The 27,125-nt window shown below is 45.2% G+C and overlaps 1 protein-coding gene across 7 annotated transcripts in view; it reads right to left on the reverse strand.

Moving 5' to 3' along the window:
- The window catches only part of LOC119969099 (superoxide dismutase [Cu-Zn]-like), a 74,177-nt gene that overhangs the window by 8,760 nt on the left and 38,292 nt on the right, over positions 1–27,125 (reverse strand). Inside the window, exons 2-7 of one of the 7 annotated variants that reach the window (XR_005461297.1) lie at positions 24,793–24,885; positions 21,329–21,398; positions 20,391–20,508; positions 14,546–14,576; positions 7,920–8,011; positions 5,886–5,988 (exon numbers count right to left, since the gene is read on the reverse strand). Coding sequence is in view for 6 of the 7 variants with exons in the window: in XM_038802300.1 (XP_038658228.1) it covers positions 14,448–14,576; positions 20,391–20,508; positions 21,329–21,398; positions 24,793–24,877 (402 nt within the window). In the remaining variant the exon portion in view is untranslated. Of the gene's footprint in view, positions 1–5,871; positions 5,989–7,919; positions 8,012–14,316; positions 14,577–20,390; positions 20,509–21,328; positions 21,399–24,792; positions 24,886–27,125 lie in introns of those variants that run through there. The other 6 variants (XM_038802304.1, XM_038802303.1, XM_038802301.1 and 3 more) reach the window with 6 other exon arrangements.

The following is a 27,125-nucleotide window of genomic DNA, read 5'->3' on the forward strand; positions in this document are numbered from 1 at the left end:
ATGCAGAGCATTATTGGCAGAATTCGCACAATCATCTAGCGAACACAAACGATTGCTCTTAATATAGTGGACTGCATGCAATGCTCTATTGTGCTTTTGAACTATCTGTTAATGTGTAAATTGTGCAGTAAACTATTTAAAAATATCAACCAATTACTTAAAATTTTAAAAAAATTAAATTATAACATTCTGTATTTACATTTGGTATCTACTGCCAGTAATATGTACAGTACATGTACACTGTAATTACTAAGAAATACACATTTTTTCCACAAAAATTTTAATTGTACCCTTTTTTCCATATGTATTTTTTGAAAATTTTATTTATCCGTTATGAAAATTAAATGATAGCATTGTAGTTGTGGGTGGGCCCCCTTTGTCTCCTGGCAACCATATTTTTAGACCCAGTCCGCCACTGGGTGAGAGACAGGGGTGGGGGTGCGTGTCCCTGCGATGAGAGGTGGGGGAGTGTGCACATATGGAGAGGGTGGGGATGTGTATTGGTGAGAGAGGTAGGGATGTGCACGTGCGTGAGAGGTGAGAATGTATGTGCGAGCGCAAGAGGAGTGGGAATGGTTGTGTGCATGAGTGAGCGAGAGGGATGGAGATGTGCATGTGTGGGCGAGCGGGGTATGTGTGTGCGTGAACGAGAAGGGTGGAGGTGTCTGTGTGTGTGCGCAAACAGGAGAGGTGGGGTGTGAGCAAGGGCTGGGGGGTAGTGTGTGAATGTGTAAGAGAGAGGTGAAGATATCCGATATGAGAATCAGCTTTCCAGCATCATCCTTCCATTAAAAATGACAAAGACTTAAGTATTTTTAAAATAAAAAACCTTTTAATTATTACCAGATTACCCACTCCTAAAGTGGTTACAACTTCCAGGGGTTAATGTGAGGGGCCATGTAGCTGCCAAATGTATTTGACTGTGCGTCTCTTAATTCCTATTTAAGATACAGATTATAGCTAGAAACAATTTGGATTTCTGTGTTTGCATCTATTTTGTGGCAAAAAGAGCGTTAACATTATGAGAACTGGGAGATCACGAGGGATTCTGTGGCTCAAAACGTTTCAAAAACCTGGAAGAAATGAATTCTGCAGGATTTATTTTACTGTTGTTCCTTTTCCACGGCAATATTTCCTTACACACTTTACATGAGACAAGTATATCTATTTTCATCAGCCGTTAACCTGCTTTATTTACCAATGCCACTAACTGCCCCTCAATTTCAGGTCTTGAAGCGTTAGAGTACCTTATGGGAACAGTGGAAGTGACAGAAAAAATGAAAATGAAGTATCACTCAACCATATCCTTGCGGGCAAAACTCAAAGTCCGCCTCTGCATAATCCAGAGGGATGCTAGACTGATTTACATAGGAGGACACATTGAACAATCGTGCACTTGAAAAGATAGGGAAAGAGTTTTACAAGGATTCCGAGCCTCCCAAGAATGCCACTGTTTCCAAGCAATAACCCTGATGCTTCATCCCGTGCCAGTGCTCAATATCCCTTTTCTTCCTGGGCATCACGGTGACGCAGTGGCTAGCATTGTTGCCCCACAGCGTCGAGGACCCAGGTTAGCTCCCGGCCCCAGGTCACTGTGCAGAGTAGGTGAATTGGCCATACTAAATGGCCCCTGAATCGAAAAAAAATAATTGGGCACTCCAAATTTATATTTTAAAAATATTTTCTTCCACAAACCATCAGTTATCAGGCTGGTTGCTTGGGGACATGAGATATCTTGGGTACACAAGGCTCATTACTTGTGTAAGGAACCAGACCACAGAACCTGAGGAATGCTATAATCAGAAGCATGAGGATGTTTGTGTGCAGTGCCTGTTGAAAACTGCTGTTTCTTAGCAGATGTGCAGTTTGACACCAGTCTTTAACACAAAGTTATTAGTTGAGAGGGAAGCAGACATGCTACCATCTGCAGAGGACAGCACATGGCTTGGCCATGTTGTCACTGCTATTCTTATGCAGCTAAATCTCAGCATTCACATTGCTCTACCAGAGAATAGAGTGCAAGCGTGAAGCTATTTTCAACGAATATTTTTTAAATTTCCCCTGTCACACATGTGGACACTTTCTGACTTTTCCAAACAAATAATCTTTCCATAGATTTTATTCAAAAGATACATATATATAATATAAAAAAAGGGTTGGGGGGATGAGGCTGTGGGAAAGGTGAGGGGGGAGAGAAAGAGAGAGGGGGGAAAGGATTTAAAGAGAACCCCCCCCCCCCCCCCCCTGGCCAACTCCTCTGCAGCGAGAGAGCGGAGCGCAGGCAGCAGCACACGGGCAGGAATATTTGGTCACATCATTTATAAATGCTCACAGGTGGTGCGGATAAGCTGCACACAAGATATTGTCTCGCCTTGGGGGGGGGGCAGGCAGGGAAGGATAACACCGCCTTTCTAACCCTCCCCTGGTTCCCCCCCCCCCCCCCCCCCAGCATCGCCGCAATCCCGATGCAGATAACTGGGTGGGGTGCCCTCATCTCCTCTCCCCACCCCACCGCCCCCCCCCCAACCTCATCCCACCGACTCAGGAAGGGCAACGGTTCTGGCTGAGTCCTCGAATGAAGAGCACCCTCGCGTGGGGAGTTGGCGTGACTGGTAATCCAGTCTGCTAAACTCCCGCACAGCAGGCTCGACTTTCCCATTCCCTACCCCACCTCGCGCTAACCCCCACTCACGCAGGCAACCCGACCGAGCGAGAGCTCGAACTCTGTACCCAAACCCCCACCCAACATCCCCACCTCATAAACGACGCAGGAAAGGCAACAGGCTTGGGATTGAGGGTGATTTAGCGGTTTGGATCAGAAATTGGCTAGCTGTAAGAAGACAGAGGGTGGTGGTTGATGGGAAATGTTCAGCCTGGAGTTAAGTTACTAGTGGTGTACCACAAGGATCTGTTTTGGGCCACTTCTTGTTGTCATTTTATAAATGACCTGGAGGAGGGGGTAGAAGGATGGGTGAGTAAATTTGCGGATGACACTAAAGTCGGGGGAGGTTGTGGACAGTGCGGAGGATGTTGCAGGTTACAGAGGGACATAGATAAGCTGCAGAGGCTGGCTGAGAGGTGCAAATGGAGTTTAATGCAGAAAAGTGTGAGGTGATTCATTTTGGAAGGAGTAACAGGAATACAGAGTACTGGGCTAATGGTAAGGTTCTTGGTAGTGTGGATGAGCAGAGAGAACTTGGTATCCTCGTATATAGATTCCTGAACGTTGCCACCCAGGTTGATAGGGTTGTTAAGGCGTGTGGGTGTGTTGGCTTTTATTGGTAGAGGAATTGAGTTTCGGAGCCATGAGGTCATGTTGCAGTTGTACAAAACTCTGGTGGCGGCCAGCTTTTGGAGTATTGCGTACAGTTCTGGTCGCCGCATTATAGGAAGGATATGGAAGCATTGGAAGGGTGCAGAGGAGATTTACCAGGATGTTGCCTGGTATGGAGGGAAGATCTTATGAGGAAAGTGCTGAGGTGACTTAATAGAGGCATACAAGATGATCAGAGGATGAGAAAGGGTGGACAGTGAGAGCCTTTTTCCTCGGATGGTGATGGCTAGCACAAGGGGACATAGCTTTAAATTGAGAAGAGATAGATATAGGACAGATGTCAGAGGTAGGTTCATTACCCAGAGAGTAGTAGGGCGTGGAATGCCCTGCCTGCAACAGTAGTGGACTCACCCACATTAAGGCATTTAAATGGCCTTGGATAACATATGGATTATAAGGGAATAGTGTAGATGGGACTTTAGATTGGTTTCACAGGTCGGTGCAATATCGAGGGCCGAAGCGCCTGTACTGCACTGTAATGTTCTAGGTTCTAATTGTAAAGAAATATCAGCAGAGCTCAGGCTGAGTGAGTAAATTGGGTGAGGACAGGGGCTGAATCGGCGTTGAAAATCCTGGTAAGCACGGGGATTTGGTGGAGGGGGGGGCGGGGAGAGAGAAAGAGCAGGTCAAGGGGAGACACTGAGTCTCCGGGTTTATGTTAAAGTGGGTGAGTCATGTGCAGTCCCTTCCTCACCTGCACACAGGAGAGAGAGGAGCGCAAAGGGCTATCACAGGGGAAAGAATCCAGGCACCCAGTCGAGGAACCATGCACATAAACTCAAGGTGCAAAACAAAACCAGGACACGGAGGTGAAGGAGCAAGCAGATTCCCCCCAACTCTGGAGATGGAGAGAGAGAAGAGTGCGTGCACTTGATCCAGAGAGAACACAATATCGAAACCAGAGGAGAGAGCATGAGCTAGCCAGGAGAGAGAAAGTGAAAGACGAGAACGCGGAGCAAGTCAGAGGGAGGTAGAAGAGCGTGAGTGAGCCACGAGGGAGCGGAGTGAGTGAGCCACAGAGGGAGCGAGTGACGTTGCAGCCCACAGAGGGAGCGAGTGAGTGAGCTCCAGAGGGAGCGAATGTGAGTGAGCTCCAGAGGGAGGAGAGAGCGTGAGTGGGCCAGAGGGAGAGAAAGGATGAGCGCCAGTCACACATGGGGAGAGCACGAGCGAGCCACGGAGGGAAGAGGCACCAAGCCGAGAGAGACAGCGTGAGCGAGCCACAGAGGGAGAGGTGATCTATTTTCTATAGTTTTCCTCATAGTTTCAAAGACAGCCTGAGTTCCCCAGTGAAACTGTCAAAGTTGACAATCAGAGATTCCATCACAATGGGCCCTCCTGCAATGTTCACAGAGTTAATGTTCACTGTTTGTATCTTAGTCAAAAATACAACAATATATTGTATTGTAACTTATATTATAAACTTGGTTACTCAGGAGCAATCATAAAACATTTAATCTATTTTCGACAATTTAGCTTCGAATGGTTGAATTTAGCAATCTGAATTTCCTTTGTTTACCTCAAGGTGTTAATGACTACTAATGGCCTGCATGAAGACCTCACACCAATTAGGGTTGAATTCTTCCATACTCCCATTGTGAAGAAGCTTTTTGGCAGGTAACCCAGTGTACCCAATAGTTTTGAATTTCTTACCATCCATTTTATTCTATGCTCTGTATCCAGCGGCTGGTTAGCACAGGGCTAATGAGCTGGCTTTTAAAGCAAACCAAGGCAGGGCCAGCAGCACGGTTCAATTCCCGTACAGCCTCCCTGAACAGGCGCCGGAATGTGGCGACTAGGGGCTTTTCACAGTAAGTTAACTTGAAGCCGAATTGTGACAATAAGCGATTTTCATTTCATTTGAACTCTTCCCCCGGTAAATTGCCTTCAAATGAACATGTGGGAATCTAAATTCAAAGCTTTCAAATATCAACTTGAAAATCTAGAAAGGGAGAAATCTACATTGGAATTTCAACACAGGCAGACTAAAAACCCTAGTTCTTTCGTTCTCCTTTGCTTGATGCATGGGGAAGGTGGTGAAATAATTTCTCCTGGAGTACAAAGCCCAAGTAATATTTCTGCTGCAACAAACCTTGGCAACTAACATAATGTTGTCTATTCCGTGATGTGAGATTCTGGTTGGTGCTTCAAAGGTATCACATTTCTGTGACTATTCAACTTCTGAAATGAAGGTATATGATGCCTTGCTGGCCAGTGAGGATGTGAAATGAAATTTTATTACAGCTTTGGGTTATGCAGCTTGGGTAGCACAGTGGTTAGCACTGTTGCTTCACAGCACCAAAGTCCTCGGTTTCATTCCCGCTTGGGTCACTGTTTGTGCAAAATCTGAATGTTCTCTTCGTGTTTGCGTGGGTTTCACTCGGGTGCTCCGGTTTCCTCCCACAAGTCCCGAAAGACATGCTTGCTAGGTAAATTGGACATTCTGAATTCTCCCTCAGTATACCTGAACAGGTGCCGGAGTGTGGCGACTAGGGATTTTCACAATAACTTCATTGCAATATTAATGTAAAACTACTTGTGACAATAAAGATTATTATTATTGTGTCCTCCTCTCCTTCCGCCTCTTTGTACAGCAACTGTAGGCTTATGAATGCTCCATTGCCATACTAATGCTCCTCATCCTCCAGTCAGACCTAGAAGAACACAGGGACAGAATTGTAAGGACAGAAAGAAATCCTGCAAGAAAAAATCCTGCATATTCAAATAAGATAGAAATTATAAAGCAAGCAATTGCAGCAACAACCTGGCTCAAAAAGCACCTCAGCATCCTAAAATTATTAATCAGAGATTTGTTTTGATGGAAACAAAGATTGCTTTAATACCTGTGATGTTGCTTACTGACAGTTCCCACCATAATCTATTGAGCAGATGTAAGAAGTAACAAATCAGACACTGGTACAATCAAATGTCAGAAATAGTCCTAAATCAGTCAGTCTAAGGATTCTCATACTTGGCACCTGCCTGCCCTGCATATGAGCAATTAATTTCATCAAGGGGTCCTTATACATGTGTTAAGCTCCTAATTTACATTCTGAAGGAGCCTTTGCTTTATATATTCATCCAGCAACACCTAAAGAAAGGAGTCCACACATTTAACAATGGGACCAACGTTTGTGCACATCTGGTTTTTTGGTTTTGAAAGAAACGGAAGAAAATAGACTGTTTGGAGATGCAAGATAATATTCTCACATTGCAATAGTGAGTACATTTCAGAAGATACTTTGTTGACTGTATTGCTCTGGAAAGTCTTGAGAATGTGAAAGGTGCTATATATCTGAAAGTTTGTCTTTATATACCAATGAGAGACTGGACTCAGAAGGATATTGGCTAGATTTATAACATAATTGCCTGTACTACCAAACACTGATGTAACCAAACATAATTTTAAATTTTTGCTCCCAGTCTTGTAAAAGAATGTTCACTATTGTGTGGAAGTGAGCTTAAAAAATAGATATTACAAGGGTTCAATGAAGAAAGTTCACAATGGAAGGTTTCATCATTATACAAAGCTGCTATTAAGCATTGGAACTATTCCTAAGGAGTTCAGATGGCCAAGGTCCCTTGTTGAATATGCTAAATTGTATGAAGAGATTAAATGTTCTATGATTGTTTTTGAGTAACCAAATTTATAATGTATGGTGATCGACCATAGTATAATATATTGTTTTTTAATGATGCAAAGATACAGTGGAACATCATATGGTCAGATTGAGATTGCCTGGAAGAGTGAAACATTGGTTTCTGTCAAAAATTAGCAATTTTAAATGTGTATCCCTGTGGCCTCTGTATCTTGGTTGATCATCTTAACAAATTAGGTGAGTAAATGTAACTGCTGGAAGGATTACTTTCCCCAGACCAAATCAACTGAAAGAGAGACTATTAAAGGAATAGCTTAAAGAAATAAAGCAATAATGTCAGGGGAGTCAGGGAGAAATGTGAATAGCTTCTAAAGCAAGACTTCCAAACTGAAAAGGTACTGAGTGATACTTCATAGATTTAGAAGCCAGTGATTGTGTTCATATCTTTTTAACTGAATTGTGATTTCACACCAGGAAATGGAAGTTGCAATATTGAAGATATGCACTGTATAAAGTTAAAAACGTAATACCAGTGCAACATCATTTCAGGATTGAATTTTTGGATGGGATCAATTTCTCACTATTTTTCTGTCCAAAATTTCTGCTCCAGGTGTGAGAGGCTATTTTCTATATCACTTTTTCACTAGTATACATGTATAAAAGATATGAATGGCATAAAGACTCCATTGTGTACACCATTAGTCATCAACCCTCCTCTCCAAGTGTAAGATCAATGGGAAAAAGCAGGTCATTTGATTTCCTTTTTAGGAGCTTTGAGCTGCATTTCAAACTGTCAGAATGAGGGACTCCCTAGCTAGTTGCACATTTTTCATTGTCATCCACAGTAGGGAATGCTTTTGCAATATGAGTTCCCAGCAGGGCTTCCCCTATTTCCAAACTTTTTGGAGGGTGTGCTTAGAGGGGAGAAAATGAGAGTCAGGTAGCAACAAAGAGGGATGATGAATACATGATCCATGAACACTTACCATGCAAATCCTATAAGGGATTGAGTGAGGACTTATCTTCCCAGCAACTTTGCCTCACTAAAGATGCCTGGAGGAGGTTTGCCACTTGCCACCTTGTGTGAGAAATTCATCAGTCCTAATAAATTATTTTGAACAAATCTGGATCTCACAGTTAACATATCTTTCAGTTTATGCTTCATATTGCCAGTGGTTACTTCTGCTGAAATAAGCAGTGAGCCATTGAACCCAGATTAGTTTTTATTAATTTTTATTGTATGTGGGCTTCATTGGCTAAGCCAACATTTGTTGCCCATCCCCGATTGCCCTTAAGAAGGTGATGGTGAGCTGCCTTCTTGAACTGCTGCAGCCCAAGTAGCTGGCAAGTGTATTCACAGATATCTTCACCACCTCACTCCTCCACTCTGAGGACCCCACCTCCTTCAAGAAGACCACCATAATACCAGCACCAAAGAACAAGATAGCCTGCCTCAACGACTACTGACCAGTGGCCCTGACGTCTGTTATCATGAAATGCTTCGAGTGGCTAGTCATGAGACACATCACTGCCAGCCTCCCAGATGGTCTTGATCCACTGCAGTTTGCCTATCACTGCAACCGTTCCACAGCAGATGCTATCTCCCTGGCTCTACAATCAACACTCAAACACTTTGACACAAGGACGCCTATGTAAGACTGCTATTCATACAGCTCCGCCTTCAACACCATTATCCCAACAAGACTAATAACCAAATTCCGCAATCTTGGACTTGACCCCTCCCTGTGCAGCTGAATCCTTGACTTCCTCACCAAATGACCGCAATCTGTCAGGGATAGGCAACAGCACCTCCTCCACAATAGTCCCTCACAACCGGAGCCCTGCAAGGCTGTGTGCTCAGTCCTCTACTGTACTCTCCTATACATACACGACTGTGTGGCAAGATTTAACTCCAACTCAATCTATAAGTTTGCGGATGATACAACGTGGTGGGGCCGTATCTCAAAATCAACAACAAATCAGACTACAGGAGGGAGATAAATCACTTGTTATGCATGGTTGTACCGAAAACAACCTCTCTCTTAATGTTGGACCAAGGAACTGACCATCGACTTCAGGAAGCATAGCATGACACACACTCCCGTCTGCATCAATGGCTCCGAAGTGGAGATGGTCGATAGTTTTAAGTTCCTTGGGGTCACCATTACCAACAGTCTGTCTTGGTTCATTCACGTTGATGCAACAGTCAAGAAAGCCCAACAAGGTCTCTACTTCCTATGGAAGCTAAAGAAATATGGCATGTCTGCATCGACCTCTCACAAAATTCTACAGATCAGCGATAGAGAGCATCCTATCCGGCTGCATCTCAGCCTGGTATCGCAACTGCTCAGTCCAAGATCTCAAGAATCTGCAGAGTGTGGTGAACTCAGCCCAACACATCACACAAGCTTGCCGCCCGCACATTGATTCTGCATACACCTCCCACTTACTCAGGAAGGCAGATAGCATTGTCAAAAACCCTCCCACCCGGGCATTGCCTTCTTCCAGACCCTTCCATCAGGCAGAAGGTACAGAAGACTCGCAAAGCCTCGCAAATCCAGACATAGGAACAGCCTCTTCCCCACAGCTACAAGACTCCTCAACGACTCCCTTCTGACTGATCTGTTACGTGTAAGAACACTATTCACAATGCTCTATGCTGCTCCTTGATCATGTATTTGCTTTGTTTGGCCCCTTGTTCCGCATTGTAATTAATCAATGTTTGTCGATGTATCAGTTGTCAATGTTCTCTGTTGATTATTCTTTTGTCTACTATGTACATACTGTGTACATTCCCTCAGCCGCAGAAAAATACTTTTTCACTGTACATATGACAATAAATCAAATCAAATCAAATAGGTACACCCACTGCTATTACAGAGAGTTTCAGGATTTTGACTCAGTCACGGTAAAGGAACGGCGATATATTTCCAAGGCAGGGTGGTGAGTGACTTAGAGGGGAAGTTCCAGGTGGTGGGGTTCCCATGTACTGCTGCCCTTGTCCATCTGGATAGTGGTTATGAGTTTGGAATGTGATATCTCAGGAACCTTGGTGAGTTCCTGCAATGCATCTTGTAGATGGTATACACTGCTGCGACTATGTGTCGGCGGAGGGAGAGAATGATTGTGGAAGAGGTTGCAATAAAGAGCGCTGCTTTGTTCTGGATGGCGTCAAGCTTCTTGAGTGTTGTTGGAGCTGCACTCATCTCTGCAAGTGGGAGGGGTTGAAGGCGGACATGGCTATGCTCCAGGAGACGCACCTGAAGGTGGCGGACCAGGTTAGACTGAGGAAGGGCTGGGTAGGCCAAGTGTTTTCATTCGGAGCTGGATGCAAATAATCGGGGGGTGCGATCCTGGTGGGAAAAAGCGTGTCGTTTGAGGCGTCAAAGGTGGTGGCTGACAGTGGAGGGAGGTATGTGATGGTGAGCGGCAAGTTGCAAGGGGAGCGGGTGGTGCTGGTGAATGTCTATGCCCCAAACTGGGACGATGCGGGTTTTATGCGGCACATGTTGGGCCGCATTCCGGATCTGGTGACAGGGGCCTGATACTGGGGGGGGACTTTAATACAGTGCTGGATCCCCCATTGGATCGATCCATGTCCAGGACGGGCAGGAAGCCCGCGGCGGCTAAGGTGTTGAGGGGGGTTTATGGATCAGATGGGAGGGGTGGATCCTTGGAGGTTCGCGAGGCCGAGGGCCAGGGAGTATTCATTTTTCTCCCACGTGCATAAAGCCTATTCCCGGATCGATTTTTTTGTTCTGAGCAGGGGGCTGATTTCGCGGGTGGAGGATGCCGAGTACTCGGCCATAATCATTTCGGATCATGCCCCGCACTGGGTGGACCTTGAGCTGGGGGAGGAGAGGGACCAGCGCCTGCTCTGGCGCCTGGAGGCGGAGCTGCTGGCGGATGAGAAGGTGGGCGGGCGGGTTCGGGAGTGTATCAAGAGGTACTTAGAGGCTAATGATAATGGGGAGGTCCGGGTGGGGATGGTTTGGGAGGCATTGAAGGCGGTGATTAGAGGGGAGTTGTTTTCCATCCGAACCCATAGGGAGAGGGGAGAGCAAAGAGAGAGGGAGAGGTTGGTGGGGGAGATGGTGAGGGTGGACAGGAGATCCGCGAAGGCTCCGGAGGAGGGATTGCTGAAGGAGCGGTTCCCTGTTGAATTTTACAAAATGTATGCAGACATGCTGGGCCCCCTCTTGGTTAGGAACTTTAACGAGGCAAAGGGGGGGGGGGGGGGGCTTTGCCCCCGACTATGTCACGGGCGCTGATTTCCTTGATCCTTAAATGAGACAAGGACCCCCTGCAATGTGGATCATATAGGTCGATCTCGCTGTTAAATGTGGATGCCAAGCTGTTGGCGAAGATCTTGGCCACAAGGATAGAGGACTGTGTGCCGGGGGTCATTCATGAGGACCAGACGGGGTTTGTGAAGGGAAGGCAGCTCAACACCAATATACGTAGGTTTTCTGAATGTTATAATGATGCCGGCGGTAGAAGGGGAGGCGGAGATAGTGGTAGCATTAGACCCGGAGAAGGCCTTTGATATGGTTGAGTGGGGGTACTTGTGGGAGGTGCTGGAAAGGTTTGGGTTCGGGGAGGGGTTTGTCAGTTGGGTGAGGCTGTTATATGAGGCCCCGATGGCGAGCGTAGCCACGAATAGGAGGAGGTCGGAGTACCTTCGGTTGTACCGGGGCCGAGACAGGGGTGTCCCCTGTCCCCCTTGCTCTTTGCGATGGCAATTGAGCCCCTGGCCATGGCGTTGAGGGAGTCGAGGAATTGGAGGGGTCTGGTGCGGGGTGGGGAGGAGCACCAAGTGTCACTATATGCAGATGACTTGTTGCTATATGTGGCGGACCCAGTGGGGGAATGCCGGAGGTGATGAAGATTCTTAAGAATTTGGGGGCTTTTCAGGGTACAAGCTCAACCTGGATAAGAGTGAGTTGTTCGTCGTGCACCCGGGGGATCAAGAGGAGGGGATTGGTAGGCTCCCACTGAAAAGGGCAGGGAGGAGCTTTAGGTACCTGGGAGTCCAGGTGGCTAGGAGCTGTGGGGCCCTACACAAACTTAACCTCATTAGGCTGGTAGAGCAAATGGAGGAGGAGTTTAAAAGATGGGACATGTTGCCGCTGTCGCTGGCGGGCGGGGTGCAGTCAGTCAAGATGACGGTGCTCCCGAGGATTTTGTTCCTGTTCCAGTGCCTCCCCATCCTTATCCCGAAGGCCTTTTTAGGAGGGTCAACTGGAGTATTACGGGATTTGTATGGGCGCATGGGACTCCGAGGGTGAGAAAGGTGTTTTTGGAGCGGGGCAGGGATATTGGGCGTTGCCCAACCTCTGTGGGTACTATTGGGCTGTCAACGCAGCGATGGTGCGTAAGTGGGTAATGGACAGGGCAGGGGCAGCATGGAAGAGAATGGAGATGGCGTCCTGTGTGGACACGAGCCTGGAGGCGCTGGTAACAGCGCCGTTGCCGCTCCCTCCAACGAGGTATACCACGAGCCCGGTGGTGGCGGCTACCCTCAAAATCTGGGGGCAATGGAGACGGCATGGGGGGAGGTGGGGGGGCTCGATGGAGTCCCCGATACGGTGGAACCACCAGTTTGTATCAGGGAGCATCGATGGCGGGTTTCTTGGCTGGCACAGGGTAGGTATTCGGAGGTTGAGGGACCTGTTTGTGGGAGGTTTGCGAGCCTGGGTGAGTTAGAGGGGAAGTTTGGGCTCCCCCCGGGGAACATGTTTAGGTACATGCAGGTTAGGGCGTTTGCCAGGCGGCAGGTGGAGGGGTTCCCTCTGCTGCCCCCACGTGGGGTACGGGACAGGGTGCTCTCGGGGGGGGGGGGGGGGGGGGGGGGGGGGGGTTGGAGGAGGGAGGATTTTGGACGTGTACCACGTCATGCAGGAGGTGGATGAGGCCTCGGTGGAGGAGCTGAAGAGTAAATGGGAAGAGGAGCTGGGTGAGGAGATTGAGGAGGGGACGTGGGCGGATGCCCTGGAAAGAGTGAATTCCTCCTCTTCCGGTGCGAGGCTTAGCCTGATACAGTTCAAGGTGCTACATAGGGCCCACATGACCGGGACGAGGATGAATAGGTTTTTCGTGGGCGAAGACTGGTGTGCTAGGTGCTCGGGGAGCCCAGCGAATCATGCCCATATGTTCTAGGCATGCCCAGCGCTGAGGGAATTTTGGAAGGGGGTACCAAGGACGGTGTCGAGGGTGGTAGGATCCAGGGTCAAGCCAGGCTGGGGACTCGCAATTTTTGGGGTTGCAGTGGAGCCGGGAGTGCAGGAGGCGAAAGAAGCCGGTGTTCTGGCCTTTTGCGTCCCTAGTAGCCCGGCGGAGATTTGCTTCAATGGAAGGATGCGAGGCCCCAAGCGTGGAGGCCTGGATCAATGATATGGCGGGGGTTCATCAAATTGGAGAGGGTGAAATTTGCCCCTGAGGGGATAGTGCAGGGATTTTTTAGGCGGTGGCAGCCTTTCTTTGGACTTCCTGGCAGAACGGTAGGAAAATAGGCCGGCAGCAGCAGCAACCAGGGGGGGGTGGGGGGGGTGGGGGGGGGGGGGGGGGGGGGGGGAGGGGGAGAAATGTTACATGTGTTATTGAATATGCTGGATGCTTACCCCTTTCTTCTTTTTTGTAGTTGCTGAGGGGGGGGGGCGGGGGGGGGGGGGTTGGTTTTGGGGGTTATTGTGTTTTTTCTCTTTTTGTTGTTGTTAATACTGTTTTCTTGTTGTTATTTTCTGTTTTTGATATTTTTTGAAAATCTCAATTAAAAAATTTTTTTTTTTTAAATCTATGCAAGTGTGGCGTATTCCATCACACTCCTGGCTTGTACCTTGTGGGTGGTAGATAGGCTTTGGGGAGTCAGGTGAGTTACTCACCGCAGGATTCCTAGCCTCTGTCATACTCTTGTAGCCACAGTTTTTATATGGCTAGTCCAGTTCAGTTTCTGGATGTTGATAGTGGGGATTCGGTGATGGTAATACCACTAAATGCCAAGGGACGATGATTTGACTCTCTTATTGGAGATGGTCATCAGCTGGCATTTGTGTGGCACAAATGTTACATGCCACTTGTCAGCCCAAGCCTAGATATTGTCCAGGTCTTGCTGCATTTGCACATGCATGCCAGGCCATCAATATCATCTTTGGGGGAGCTGGATAATTCATCCATTTTTGGATGATTCCGAGGCAGTGATATGAAAGAGCTATGCAGTTCAGTCCAGTTTCTGGATTTCACAACGTTGACAGGCAATGGATGGTATTCATATGGCATGGCAGATTTCTACTGTGGAGCTGCATGAGTCTGGTTAGGTTCGGCCTGAAAATAATTTGTTTTACAATACAAATTGAAAACAAAATATCTACTTTTATGGAAACAAAATGTGCAAAAAAAGTTTTTTATATGGAAAATGTTTTTGCACATTCAAAGCAAGGAACATTTACCAATGGGTCATAGGGAAATACAGCTCTCTGAGACATGAACTATTAGCTTTATTGGTTCAATTTTTCTTCTCAGGTTTCCTCTAAAATGTCACTCTGACAAATCCCTATCACTCCCCAAGCTAATCCCTCTCCAGCATTTCCTGTTGTCAGGCTCTCTTCATTATCACCTTTTCCAATGTCATCTTCATTCTGGTGAATCTATGGAAAACAAAAACACACATGCAATTTGAAGCAGTCAATATCCACATGCATCAAGACCTGGGCAACATTCAGGTTTGGGCTAAAGTAATGACGTTTGTACCATGCAAGTGCCCGGCAATGACTATCTTCAGCAAAAGAGAATGTAACCAATTCCTCTTGACACAGGGATGAGACATTTCCACCTTTTCGTGGAATTCCAACTTTTTAATTATGGAATCTTATCCGTTAAAATCTTTTTTCCAATTTACACCTACCTTCCCTCTCCATTATGTGCTTAATCCAACACAAGATTACATTGTCAAGATAAAATCTCTGGCCAAGTGTGACAAATGGAAGATTTTAGGAATATTGGCTTCTAAATATTGGGACAGTTTAAGGTTTAAAAGCCTGGGTTTTATTCATGGGATGTGGGCATCGCTGGCTGGGCCAGCACTTATTGCCCATCCCAGAGGGCATTTGAGAGTCAACCACATTGCTGCGGGCCTGGAGTTACATGTAAGGCAGATCAGATAAGGATGACAGATTTCCTTCCCTAAAGGACATGAGTGAACCAGATGGGTATTCAACAATCAACAATGGTTTCATGGTCATCGTTAGACTTTTTAAATTCCAGATTTTTATTGAATTCAAATTCCACCATCTGCCTTTGTAAAATTCAAACCCGGGTCCCCAGAGTATTACCCTGGGTCTCTGGATTATTAGTTCAATGCCAATACCACTATGCCACTGCCTCTCCTATAGTATGTTTGACTGCAGTGGTCATGTTTTTAAAAGGGGTTTTGTTTTACTTCGAGGAAACAACTGATGACATTGACTGGGAAAATCCCTGGGAGTTAATGTGCTTTTGCAGCCTGCAGAGATATTTTGTTTTGCGGCTTGGGGAGATGAGCTCATTGCTGGGTGGCGCCCAGAATACAGAGAGACAGTTTGTTTTGGAAAAGCTTTGGGAGAGAGGAGGTGAATTCTAATCTGCCTGAAAGTTAGTCCACAATTCTTTCACAATAGGATAGTTAGAAAATAGTAATCATCCTTAAACAGAACAATGGGGTATGACGAAGCTGAAACCTGCCAGGTGAACCAGCCTTTTGAAGACATTCAACTGGAGAATGAAGGGGATCTATCAAGAGCCAAACCTGTTTTATAAAGCAAATATTACTCTATACCACGCTAATTGAAGACAGATTGAAAACTGAATGTTTCTTTCCTTGTATTAACGGGAAATTGAGTAGTAGTCTTAAGGGGTAAATGTAAGCTTTTCTTTTCAGGTGCGAAGTTAAAATGTTTAAGATTTTATTCATAATAAAGTTTTGTTTTAGAAATACCACAGCCCTATTTTTTCATGCAATCACTCCTAGAGCGAAGTATTCTTTCTGCACAGTCTTATAAATAAACTAAAATATTGGCGTTTTGGTCCAGTATCTGAGCCACTGTTGGGGTCTGGTCTGGGATCTTAATACAACAAATTAAAATTTCTTACCTATTTGACAAGGGATGTGATAAATACTTGTTTTTCCCACCATTAAAAACTGAGCTCAATGTTAATACAGTCAAGGAGTGAGTCTACTCATTTTCTGTGTCTCCAACTCTCAAACTCTGTTTCTTTATGACACTCCTTTAAATCTATCTCTAATCAAACATTTAGTCACTCGTACTAATTCTTCATGCTTTGCATTGGTGTCAATATTTAACCAATTAGCATTAAAGGCATAGATGAAAGTAGTTCTTGAATATTATTATAGATTTGAATATATAGAGATAGAGAAATACAGCACAGAACAGGCCCTTTGGCCCACGATGTTGCGCCGAACTTTTGTCCTAGATTAATCATAGAATTTTGGACAATTTTTCATGGCCAATCCACCCAACCTGCACATCTTTGGACTGTGGGAGGAAACCGGAGTACCCGGAGGAAACCCACGCAGTCATGGGGAGGATGTGCAGACTCCACACAGACAGCGACCCAAGTCGAAATCGAACTTGGGACCCTGGAGCTGCGAAGCAATTGTGCTATCCACAATGCTACCGTGCTGCCCTTAAGAAGTTAACCTACACTCCATTATTCTACCCTAATCCATGTACCTATCCAATAGCCGCTTGAAGGTCCCTAACTTTTCCGACTCAACTACTTCCACAGGCAGTGCATTCCATGCCCCCACTACTCTCTGGGTAAAGAACCTACCTCTGACATCCCCTCTATATCTTCCACCATTTATCTTAAATTTATGTCCCCTTGTAATGGTGTGTTCCACCCGGGGAAAAAGTCTCTGACTGTCTACTCTATCTATTCCCCTAATCATCTTATAAACCTCTATCAAGTCGCCCCTCATCCTTCTCCGTTCTAATGAGAAAAGGCATAGCACCCTCAACCTTTCCTCGTATGACCTACTCTCCATTCCAGGCAACATCCTGGTAAATCTCCTTTGCACCTTTTCCAAAGCTTCCACGTCCTTCCTAAAATGAGGTGACCAGAACTGCACACAGTACTCCAAATGTGGCCTGACCAAGGTTTTGTACAGCTGCATCATCACCTCACGGCTCATAAATTCAATCCCTCTGCTAATGAACGCTAGCACACCATAGGCCTTCTTCACAACTCTATCCACTTGAGTGGCAACTTTCAAAGATCTATGAACATAGACCCAAGATCTCTCTGCTCCTCCACATTGCCAAGAACCCTACCATTAACCCTGTATTCCGCATTCATATTTGTCCTTCCAAAATGGACAACCTCACACTTGTCAGGGTTAAACTCCATCTGCCACTTCTCAGCCCAGCTCTGCATTCTATCTATGTCTCTTTGAAGCCGACAACAGCCCTCCTCACTATCCACAACTCCACCAATCTTCGTATCATCTGCAAATTTACTGACCCACCCTTCAACTCCCGCATCCAAGTCGTTAATGAAAATCACAAACAGCAGAGGACCCAGAACTGATCCCTGCGGTACGCCACTGATAACTGGGCTCCAGGCTGAATATTTGCCATCCACCACTACTCTCTGTCTTCTATCGGTTAGCCAGTTTGTTATCCAACTGGCCAAATTTCCCACTATCCCATGCCTCCTTACTTTCTGCATAAGCCTACCATGGGGAACCTTATCAAATGCCTTACTAAAATCCATGTACACTACATCCACTGCTTTACCTTCATCCACATGCTTGGTCACCTCCTCAAAGAAGTCAATAAGACTTGTAAGGCAAGACCTACCCCTCACAAATCCGTGCTGACTATCCCTAATCAAGCAATGTCTTTCCAGATGCTCAGAAATCCTATCCCTCAGTAACCCTTTCCATTACTTTGCCTACCACCGAAGTAAGACTAACTGGCCTGTAATTCCAGGGTTATCCCTATTCCCTTTTTTGAACAGGGGCACGACATTCGCCACTCTCCAATCCTCTGGTACCACCCCTGTTGACAGCGAGGACGAAAAGATCATTGCCAACGGCTCTGCAATTTCATTCCTTGCTTCCCATAGAATCCTTGGATGTATCCCGTCAGGCCCGGAGGGACTTGTCTATCCTCAAGTTTTTCAAACGCGCAACACATCTTCCTTCCTGACAGTATCTCCTCAAGCTTATCAGTCTGCTTCACGCTGTCCTCTCCAACAATATGGCCCCCTCGTTTGTAAATACTGAAGAAAAATACTTGTTCAAGACCTCTTCTATCTCTTCAGACTCAATACACAATCTCCCGCTACTGTCCTTAATCGGACCTACCCTCGCTCTAGTCATTCTCATTTTTCTCACATATGTGTAAAAGGCCTTGGGGTTTTCCTTGATCCTACCCGCCAAAGATTTTTCATGCCCTCTCTTAGCTCTCCTAATCCCTTTCTTCAGTTCCCTCCTGGCTATCTTGTATCCCTCCAGTGCCCTTTCTGAACCTTGTTTCTTCAGCCTTACATAAGTCTCCTTATTCCTCTTAACAAGACATTCAACCTCTCTTGTCAACCATGGTTCCCTCACTCGACCATCTCTTCCCTGCCTGACAGGGACATACGTATCAAAGACACGCAGTACCTGTTCCTTGAACAAGTTCCACATTTCACTTGTGTCCTTCCCTGACAGCCTATGTTCCCAACTTCTGCACTTCAATTCTTGTCTGACAGCATTGTATTTACCCTTCCCCCAATTATAAACCTTACCCTGTTGCACACACCTATCCCTCTCCATAACTAAAGTGAAAGTCACAGAATTGTGGTCACTACCTCCAAAATGCTCCCCCACTAACAAATCTATCACCTGCCCTGGTTCATTACCAAGTACTAAATCCAATATGGCCTCCCCTCTGGTTGGACAATCTACATACTGTGTTAGAAAAGCTTCCTGGACACACTGCACAAACACTACCCCATCCAAACTATTTGATCTAAAGAGTTTCCACTCTTACTTTATATATCCTTCATACCTAGGAGGTGCTAAAAGGTAAAACCAAGCCTAGGATCTACTAAAAGACAAGTAAATCAGATAAAACTAACAGATTTATGAATAAGTTTTCAAGGTCATGGTCTGGTGTTATATTTACTTCATCTTGTATTGCCTGTATGAACTTCATTGAATGCTGAAATACTGGGGTCATTTTGGGTAATTTGGTACAAATGCATTGGTCCATGGTCTTGATGGTAATAGAAGGAAAATAAGGGGAAATTAATGTTTCTACCCACTTTAAGTCAATTAATTCCATCAATTTAAAGTGCCTACAAGCATTTTCATTTCACTAACGTCGGAAAAGGTGGTATAAGAAGTGGCCTCTCATGTTGCAGTGATTTTTCACAGGTTGTGGGTGTCACTGGCCAAGCCAGCATTTACCCACCCTGTTTTCCATTGTGAATGTGATGGTCAGCTGCCTCTTGAATAACTGCAGTTCTATGTGGTGTAGGTGCACCCACAGTGCTGTCAGGGAGGGAGTTCCAGGATTTTGACTCAGCCACAGTGAAGATAGGCGATTTAATTCCAAGTCAGGATATATATACACGTGGTAATATTCCATACATCTGCTGCCTTTGCCTTCTAGAAGGTAGAACTCGCGGTTTTGAAAGGTACTGTCCAAAGAGGTTTGGTGAGTTGCTGTAGTGCATCTTGTAGAGGTTAACTCAGTCCTTAACGGATTAACATCTTTAGTTAACTGACTGCAATATTCACCACAATGTTAAGCCTCAAGTTGCTCTTCCTGTTAAATTATCAGCATTCCAAAACATTGTCCCATTTAGGATCATAGGACTTAGGAGCAGGAGTAAGCCATTTGGCCCTTTGAGCCTGTTCCCCCATTCAATATGATCATGGCTCATCTGGTTGGTGTCTAAGCTCCACTTTCCTTTTGCCCCCCACCCCCTGACCCAATAATGCTCGGCTCCCTTGAGTACCAAAATGTAACTCAACCTTGAATAAATTTAAAGGCCCAGCCTCCATAATTTTCAGTGCAAAATAATTCCACAGACTAATGACGCTCAGGGGAAAAAGTCTCCTCAAAAAGTCTCCTAATGTCTTGAACAGTAGACCTCTTATTTTTAAGTTATGTCCCCTAATTTTAGTTTCCCCACAGGAGAGAATATCCTCCAAGTATCCATCCTTTCAAGCCCCCTTAATAGTTTATATGTTTCAATACGATTACCTCTCATTCTTCTAAACTGCAATTGGTATAGATCCCAACTAATTTCTGAGTACTTACTTATAAAAGGGTACCATCTGTATAGCATTACCACACTGAAACACCCCCCACCCCCGCTCCATCATTTAGACAGTTTCACATGCTTTGTCTTAAATTTAACATTTTAGCATTGCAACTACTAAGCCTAGAAGGCTACTTAGTACCCACCACCAGAGAGCGTCCAATAATAGAATGAATTCCTGTCAGATGGAAATGCTGGACCGTAAAATCAAGCTTGGCCAAGCCATCTTCATTTACTTCCAGGGTGCCCAGGTCACCTGCATGTCTACAGTGGATGGAAAGTGCTTTGTTTTAAAGAATCATAGAATTGTACATCACAGAGGAAGTCCGTTCAGCCCATTACATCAATGGTGCTTCTCTGAAGGAGATATTGATGTAGTATAATCTACACTTCACCCAAACTTTCTCTTTCCTTTTGTGTATATTATACCCATTTCCTTATTAAGTTCTGTCTTCTTCACTGTTTTAGAACATTCCATGCCCTAATAGGTCTCTGAAGAAAGCACAAAACTCCTAAGATCTCTTGTTTCATTTAGCACTGATTTTAAATTTATAATAAGGTATAGATAACCACTGAGATAACCACTACTATAAGTATTGATCCAAGTCCCTGAAACAAATTTTACCTCAGGCACTCTGATCTTTGTAGTCTGCCATTTTACAGCCCACCTATGGAAGAGGCATTATGCATAATGGCTCAGATCCAATTCTGTTGGGTGCCCTCAAAAAGGTGTCTTGACAGAGGAAGACCTAAAAACACTCAGATCTGCTTCATTAAAAAGACTACTGTTGACTTGCTCCTGTTTTCAGGTGCACCCCCCGCCCCCCCCCCCTTGGAAGAAGCCCTCAATAAAATTACATGGCCATGTAAAATATTCCTTAATAAGAAAATTATCATCCGCTTTTCCCCTGTTTGTGTAGAATTGAATATTGGTGCATTGAAAAAGAAAAAATAATTAATTACAAAACTTTACAAATTAATTTCATGAAATTGCATATCTCAGAAATAAAATGACATCCAGAACCAGTGTACTTTTACAAAAATTGTGTTTTATTTTCGACATCAGTCATGAAACAGAACTCACCTCTTGTTCTCTTCTTGTGCTCCAGGTGTTTCGTTGTCTGGATTGTAATAAGGTCCAGCACTGATCCAACCTGAAACAAATAATTTATACTCGATCCTTTTACAAAATATTATTTACAATAGAGAAAGGCAGCATCAAAGAGAATTTAGAATGGCTAGATGAGCTGTACAATTGCAAATGTATTTTTTGAACATGATACAAGCTTAAGTAATCACATCTGCTATTAATAGATTGCATTTGATCAGCCTTGAAATGAAGAATCTCAAATCTAAACTGAAACAAATGCATACCCTCCTACTTCCCCTTCCTACTGTTTCCTTATATTTTGGCACAACGTTCCAGGGCCTACTGGTCGGGAGATATGAGATGTGGGCAGCACAGTAGCACAAGTGGATAGCACTGTGGCTTCACAGCGCCAGGGTCCCAGGTTCGATTCCCTGCTGGGTCACTGTCTGTGCGGAGTCTGCACGTTCGCCCCGTGTCTGCGTGGGTTTCCTCTGGGTGCTCCGGTTTCCTCCCACAGTCCAAAGGCGTGCAGGTTAGGTGAATTGGCCATGATAAATTGCTCTTAGTGTCCAAAACAAAAAGGTTAGATGGGGTTATTGGGTTATGGGGATAGGGTGGAAGTGAGGGCTTAAGTGGGTCGGTGCAGACTCAATGGGCCGAATTGCCTCCTTCTGCACTGTATGTTCTATGTTCTATGAAACCAGAGGGTTTGGGCTCACAGGCTGAGGTGGAGCTTTCCTCTTAATGGTCACTTTTTCCCTTCAGAATCAGAGCTTAAAAGGACCCCTATAATGATCAATGATATGAATAAGTATTTGTTCATGGAGCTAATAATATATGCAGGAAACTTACAAATACACATAATTTTTACCAGCGTCCTTCATTTTACAGTGCAGGGGAAGGAGGCAATGGGATGGTTCTATGGCTAGCAATGTCAATTGAGCACAGACAGCATATATCGATATATGGCAGGGTTTGCCCTCATGAATCGTTGCATCTGCGTATTTATGTATGGGTTGCTCAAGACACACAAAAGTAATGTCCCTTTGCGTCTTATCTATGACTGATTCTGCTCAGCATGCATTGGGAAAATGGCAGTTCCGAGCATGTTTTCCAGATATACGGTGAAGGATTCCTTCACATTTGCTAAGACCATACAGAACAGGGATTTCGATAACATTGCTGTGTACATGTGCTCATTTGACATTGATAGCATATTCACCACCGTTCCACTTAAAGAAGTCATAGAACCCCTACATTGTAGAAGGAGGCCATTCAGCCCACTGAAACTGCACCGGCTCTCTGAAAGAGCACTCTACAGATGTCCACTCATTCTACCCTATTCCCATAACCTAACTTGCACATCTTTGGATGATGGGAGAAAACCCACGCAGTAACAGGGAGAATGTACAAACGTCACACAGATAGTTACCCAAGAAATTGAACACAGGTCCCTGACACTGTGAGGCAGCAGTGCTGACCAGTGGGGCACCATGCATTTAGGGGCAGCACGGTAGCATTGTGGATAGCACAATCGCTTCACAGCTCCAGGGTCCCAGGTTCGATTCCGGCTTGGGTCACTGTCTGTGTGGAGTCTGCACATCCTCCCGTGTGTGCGTGGGTTTCCTCCGGGTGCTCCGGTTTCCTCCCACAGTCCAAAGATGTGCAGGTTAGGTGGATTGGCCATGATAAATTGCCCTTAGTGTCCAAAATTGCCCTTAGTGTTGGGTGGGGTTACTGGGTTATGGGGATAGGGTGGAGGTGTTAACCTTGGGTAGGGTGCTCTTTCCAGGAGCCGGTGCAGACTCGATGGGCCGAATGGCCTCCTTCTGTACTGTAAATTCTATGAAATTCTATGCCCCCATAGCTATTTGTGCTAAAGCACTATAGCCAGGTGATCTGGATCTATCTGTATTGCATGAATCAGTATTTACCGAGCTGATGGACTCGGCAATTCACGCAGCTGAGTTCAGCTTTAATAATAATAATTTTTATTGTCACAAGTAGGCTTAAATTAACACTGCAATGAAGTTACTGTGAAAAGCTCCTAGTCGCCACATTCCAGCGCCTGTTCGGGTACACAGAGGGAGAATTCAGAATGTCCCAATTACTTAACAGCACATCGTTTGGGACTTATGGGAGGAAACCAGACAACCCGGAGGAAACCCACGCAGACGCAGGAAGAACATGCAAACTCCGCACAGTGACCCAAGCCAGAAATCAAACCTGGGACCCTGGCTGTGTAGCAACAGTGCTAACCACTGTGCTACCATGCCGCCCTTTAATGACACCGTTCATACCCAAGTAGATGGTGTTGCCATGGGATCCCTTGAGAACCCAGCTCTCACAAACATCGTTGTTGGGTTCCATGAGTATGTATCTTCGATGGAATGACTCCTACCCTTTGCATAATTCCGATATGTGGATGGATATATCTGCCACATTTAAAATCTGCAGCAGTATGTAATAACTTACTTACATGTCTTGCACTCAAATTCACTTCAAAATGGAGCAGTCAAAAAGAAACTCCTGTTCCCTGACATACTAGTTGATAAATTTGCCAGGGTTCTCTGCCATGGTCTATCGCAAGCCTACCTTAACTGGTCAGTACACACGTTGAGATTCTTACAGTTCCACATGCTACAGGATTGGTCTTCTCCTACATTAGGACATTGCTTGCCCTTCTGCATATCATCATTGTCTTAGAAGATCATGACTGGACTAAAATTAGTATCCTTAAGGATTCCCAGACGCTGATATAACATTGCACTTGCAGACACCCACGATCATATCCTACCATTAGCTAATCACCTGTTTAAGGTGGATATCAATACAAGCTGTATTGTCACATACTTTGTTTCTAATAAACATTCATGAATTTTATTTCCCCATCAGGAAGCAGAAATTTATAATTATAATCGTTATTGTTCACAAAGTAGGCTTACATTAACATCGCAATGAAGTTACTGTGAAAAACCCCTAGTCGCCACATTCCAGCGCCTGTTCGGGTACACAGAGGGAGAATTCAGAATGTCCAATTCACCTAACAAGCACATTTTTCGAGACTTGTGGGAAGAAACCGGAGCACCCGGAGGAAACCCACGCTGACACGGGAAGAACGTGCAGACTCCGCACAGACAGTGACCAAGCCGGGAATCGAACCTGCGACCCTGGCGCTGTGAAGCAACAGTGCTAACCACTGTGTTACTGTGCTGCCCTTATATGAAATTATGTGAAAAAACTAAACAAATAAGAATCAAACAAAAATGAAGCAAGAGTTTCCTCAGACTTCAGTTTAGAAACTGGCGACACTTAAATCCTGCAGTGACATAAGCATCAAACCTCCTTACTATCAAAACAGGCAATGCCAAGAAAAGGAGAGCCAAATATAAGACTTCAGGCATATGAATAGAAGGGAAAGAGGAGACTATATGTAGCTATAAAGTAATGTTTCATACCATGGTTAGGTCTCCAAAACTGTGAATGTGAAGGCCATGCTTTCCAGGAGGCAGTCCAGTAAATTCCCCTTTTACAAGCACACATTCAGTTACCTACAAAATCCAAATTCCACATTCAACAAATGATGCTGGTATCGGAAAGACAATTTGACAACAGCTATTGTGCGCAATATAGATTGGAAATTAGCAAATGGAAATACAATGCCTGACTTAATACAGATGAGTGGCAAACACTGTTTTTAAATGTTGCAAGTTCATCAAATATCCTGAAAGTTGTATGACAAGGGTCCATCTGTACATATGCAATTGAATTGTGGTTTGCACAAATTAATGACATCTTCACCAATTTAAACTGCAAAATGAGGTTATAAACATACATTCAGGAAGTCATTAGGATTTTGCAGCTGACTTAAGAAATACAACAAAGAGTGCAAAAGAGGACCTGAACATTTCAGAATAAATTACCATTGCATCCCAAAAGATATAGCCAAGATGCACAAGAGTTCAGTAACCAAGTCAACTGGATTAAAAAGTGGCACAAATGATAAAAAACACCAAAGATGTAAGTGACAACAAAGTTTTCTATATGGAAGGATATAAAAATGAAGACAAGGAGATGAATGGATGTGATGAATGCAGGAATTTCAAATATATTGTATTGCATTATCTGGTACAGTAAAGGTTAAAGCCTGGAATAGTATGCGACTGCTGCAGTCATGTTTTTTAAAATCCTGGTTTGAAGACAGCTAGGCTTTTTGGAGACAGAGGTGCAATCAAAGCATCGCAGTTTGGGCTATAACTTTATTTATATTAAGAGGGTTCCTGCGGAGTAGTTAATTCGAGACATTATGTTCAGCTGTAGTTTATTAAAGAATATTTTTATTCTCCTCCTTTTTCACATTTTCTTCTCCAAATTTACCCACCAACAATAATCAGCAACAAATATGTCAACCCCCAATAACAATAACAACGATCCCATCCTCCCACCAACCCCCAACAAGAGCCCGCATGTTCACATAACAAATGACAAAAGGAATCAGGGATTACCCATAGTCAACCCTTAATATACACAGACCCCCTCCCACCCATCCCCCCCAACTAATGTTCGATGTTATCCAGTTCTTGAAAGTGCATAATGAATAATGCCCATAACTCATAGAACCCCTCCGTCTTTCCCCTCAGTTCAAACTTAACCTTCTCAAGAGTCAAGAATTCCAACAGGTCCCCACGCCACGCCAGGGCACAGGGTGGAGAGGCTGCTCTCCATCCCAACAGGATTCGCCTCCGGGCGATCAACAAGGCGAAGGCTACGATATCTGCCTCCGCACCCGTTTCCAACCCTGGCTGGTCCGACATCCCGAATATGGCCTTCCGGGGACCCCGGTCCAGTTTCACATGCACCACCTTGGAAATTACCCTAAAAACCTCCTTCCAGTAATCTTCTAGCTTTGGACAGGACCAAAACATATAAACGTAGTTAGCGCCCTCCCCCCCGTGATGGTAACACATATCTTTTACTCCTTTTTAAAAAAAAATTATTTTATGTCAAACTTTCACATATTATAAATAACAGAAAGGAAAAATAGACCCCCCCCCCCCGCCCCTTTACACAAATATAAAACAACAAGAACAAAAGTTGCATAAACAATAAACGTTAACCAGTAAACAAGAGTAAATCCCCAACCAAACGCGAACATCCCCCCTGCCCCCCCGTTGCTGCTGCTGCTGACCATCTCCTAACGCTCCGCCAGGAAGTCTAGGAACGGCTGCTATCACCTGAAGAACCCTTCCACAGATCCCCTTAAGGCACCCTCTCTCCAATATCCTGGCCATGTCGGTTAATCAGGGTTCCACGCTTGGGGCCTCGCATCCTTCCACTGAAGCGAATCTTCGCCGGGCTACTAGGGACGCAAAGGCCAGAATACCACCCTCTTTCGCCTCCTGCACTCCCACCCCAAATATTGCGAGCCCCCAGCTTGGCTTAACCCTGGAATTCACTACCCTTGACACCGTCCTCGCTACGCCCCTCCAGAACTCCTCCAACGCTGGGCATGCCCAGAACATGTGGGTGTGGTTTGCTGGACTCCCCGAACACCTCACACATCTGTCCTCACTCCCAAAAAACCGGCTCACCTTGCCCCCGTCAAGTGCACCCTGTGCGCCACCTTAAATTGTATCAGGCTGAGCCTCGCGCAAGAGGAGGAAGAATTTACCCTGCCCAGGACATCCGCCCACATACCTTCGTCAATCTCCTCCCCCAGCTCCTCCTCCCACTTACCTTTTAACTCCTCCGCCAGGGCCTCCTCCTCTTCCTGCATCACCTGATAAGTTGC

This window comes from Scyliorhinus canicula, chromosome 7, assembly GCF_902713615.1.
Source record: "Scyliorhinus canicula chromosome 7, sScyCan1.1, whole genome shotgun sequence".
Taxonomy (NCBI): Eukaryota; Metazoa; Chordata; class Chondrichthyes; order Carcharhiniformes; family Scyliorhinidae; genus Scyliorhinus; species Scyliorhinus canicula.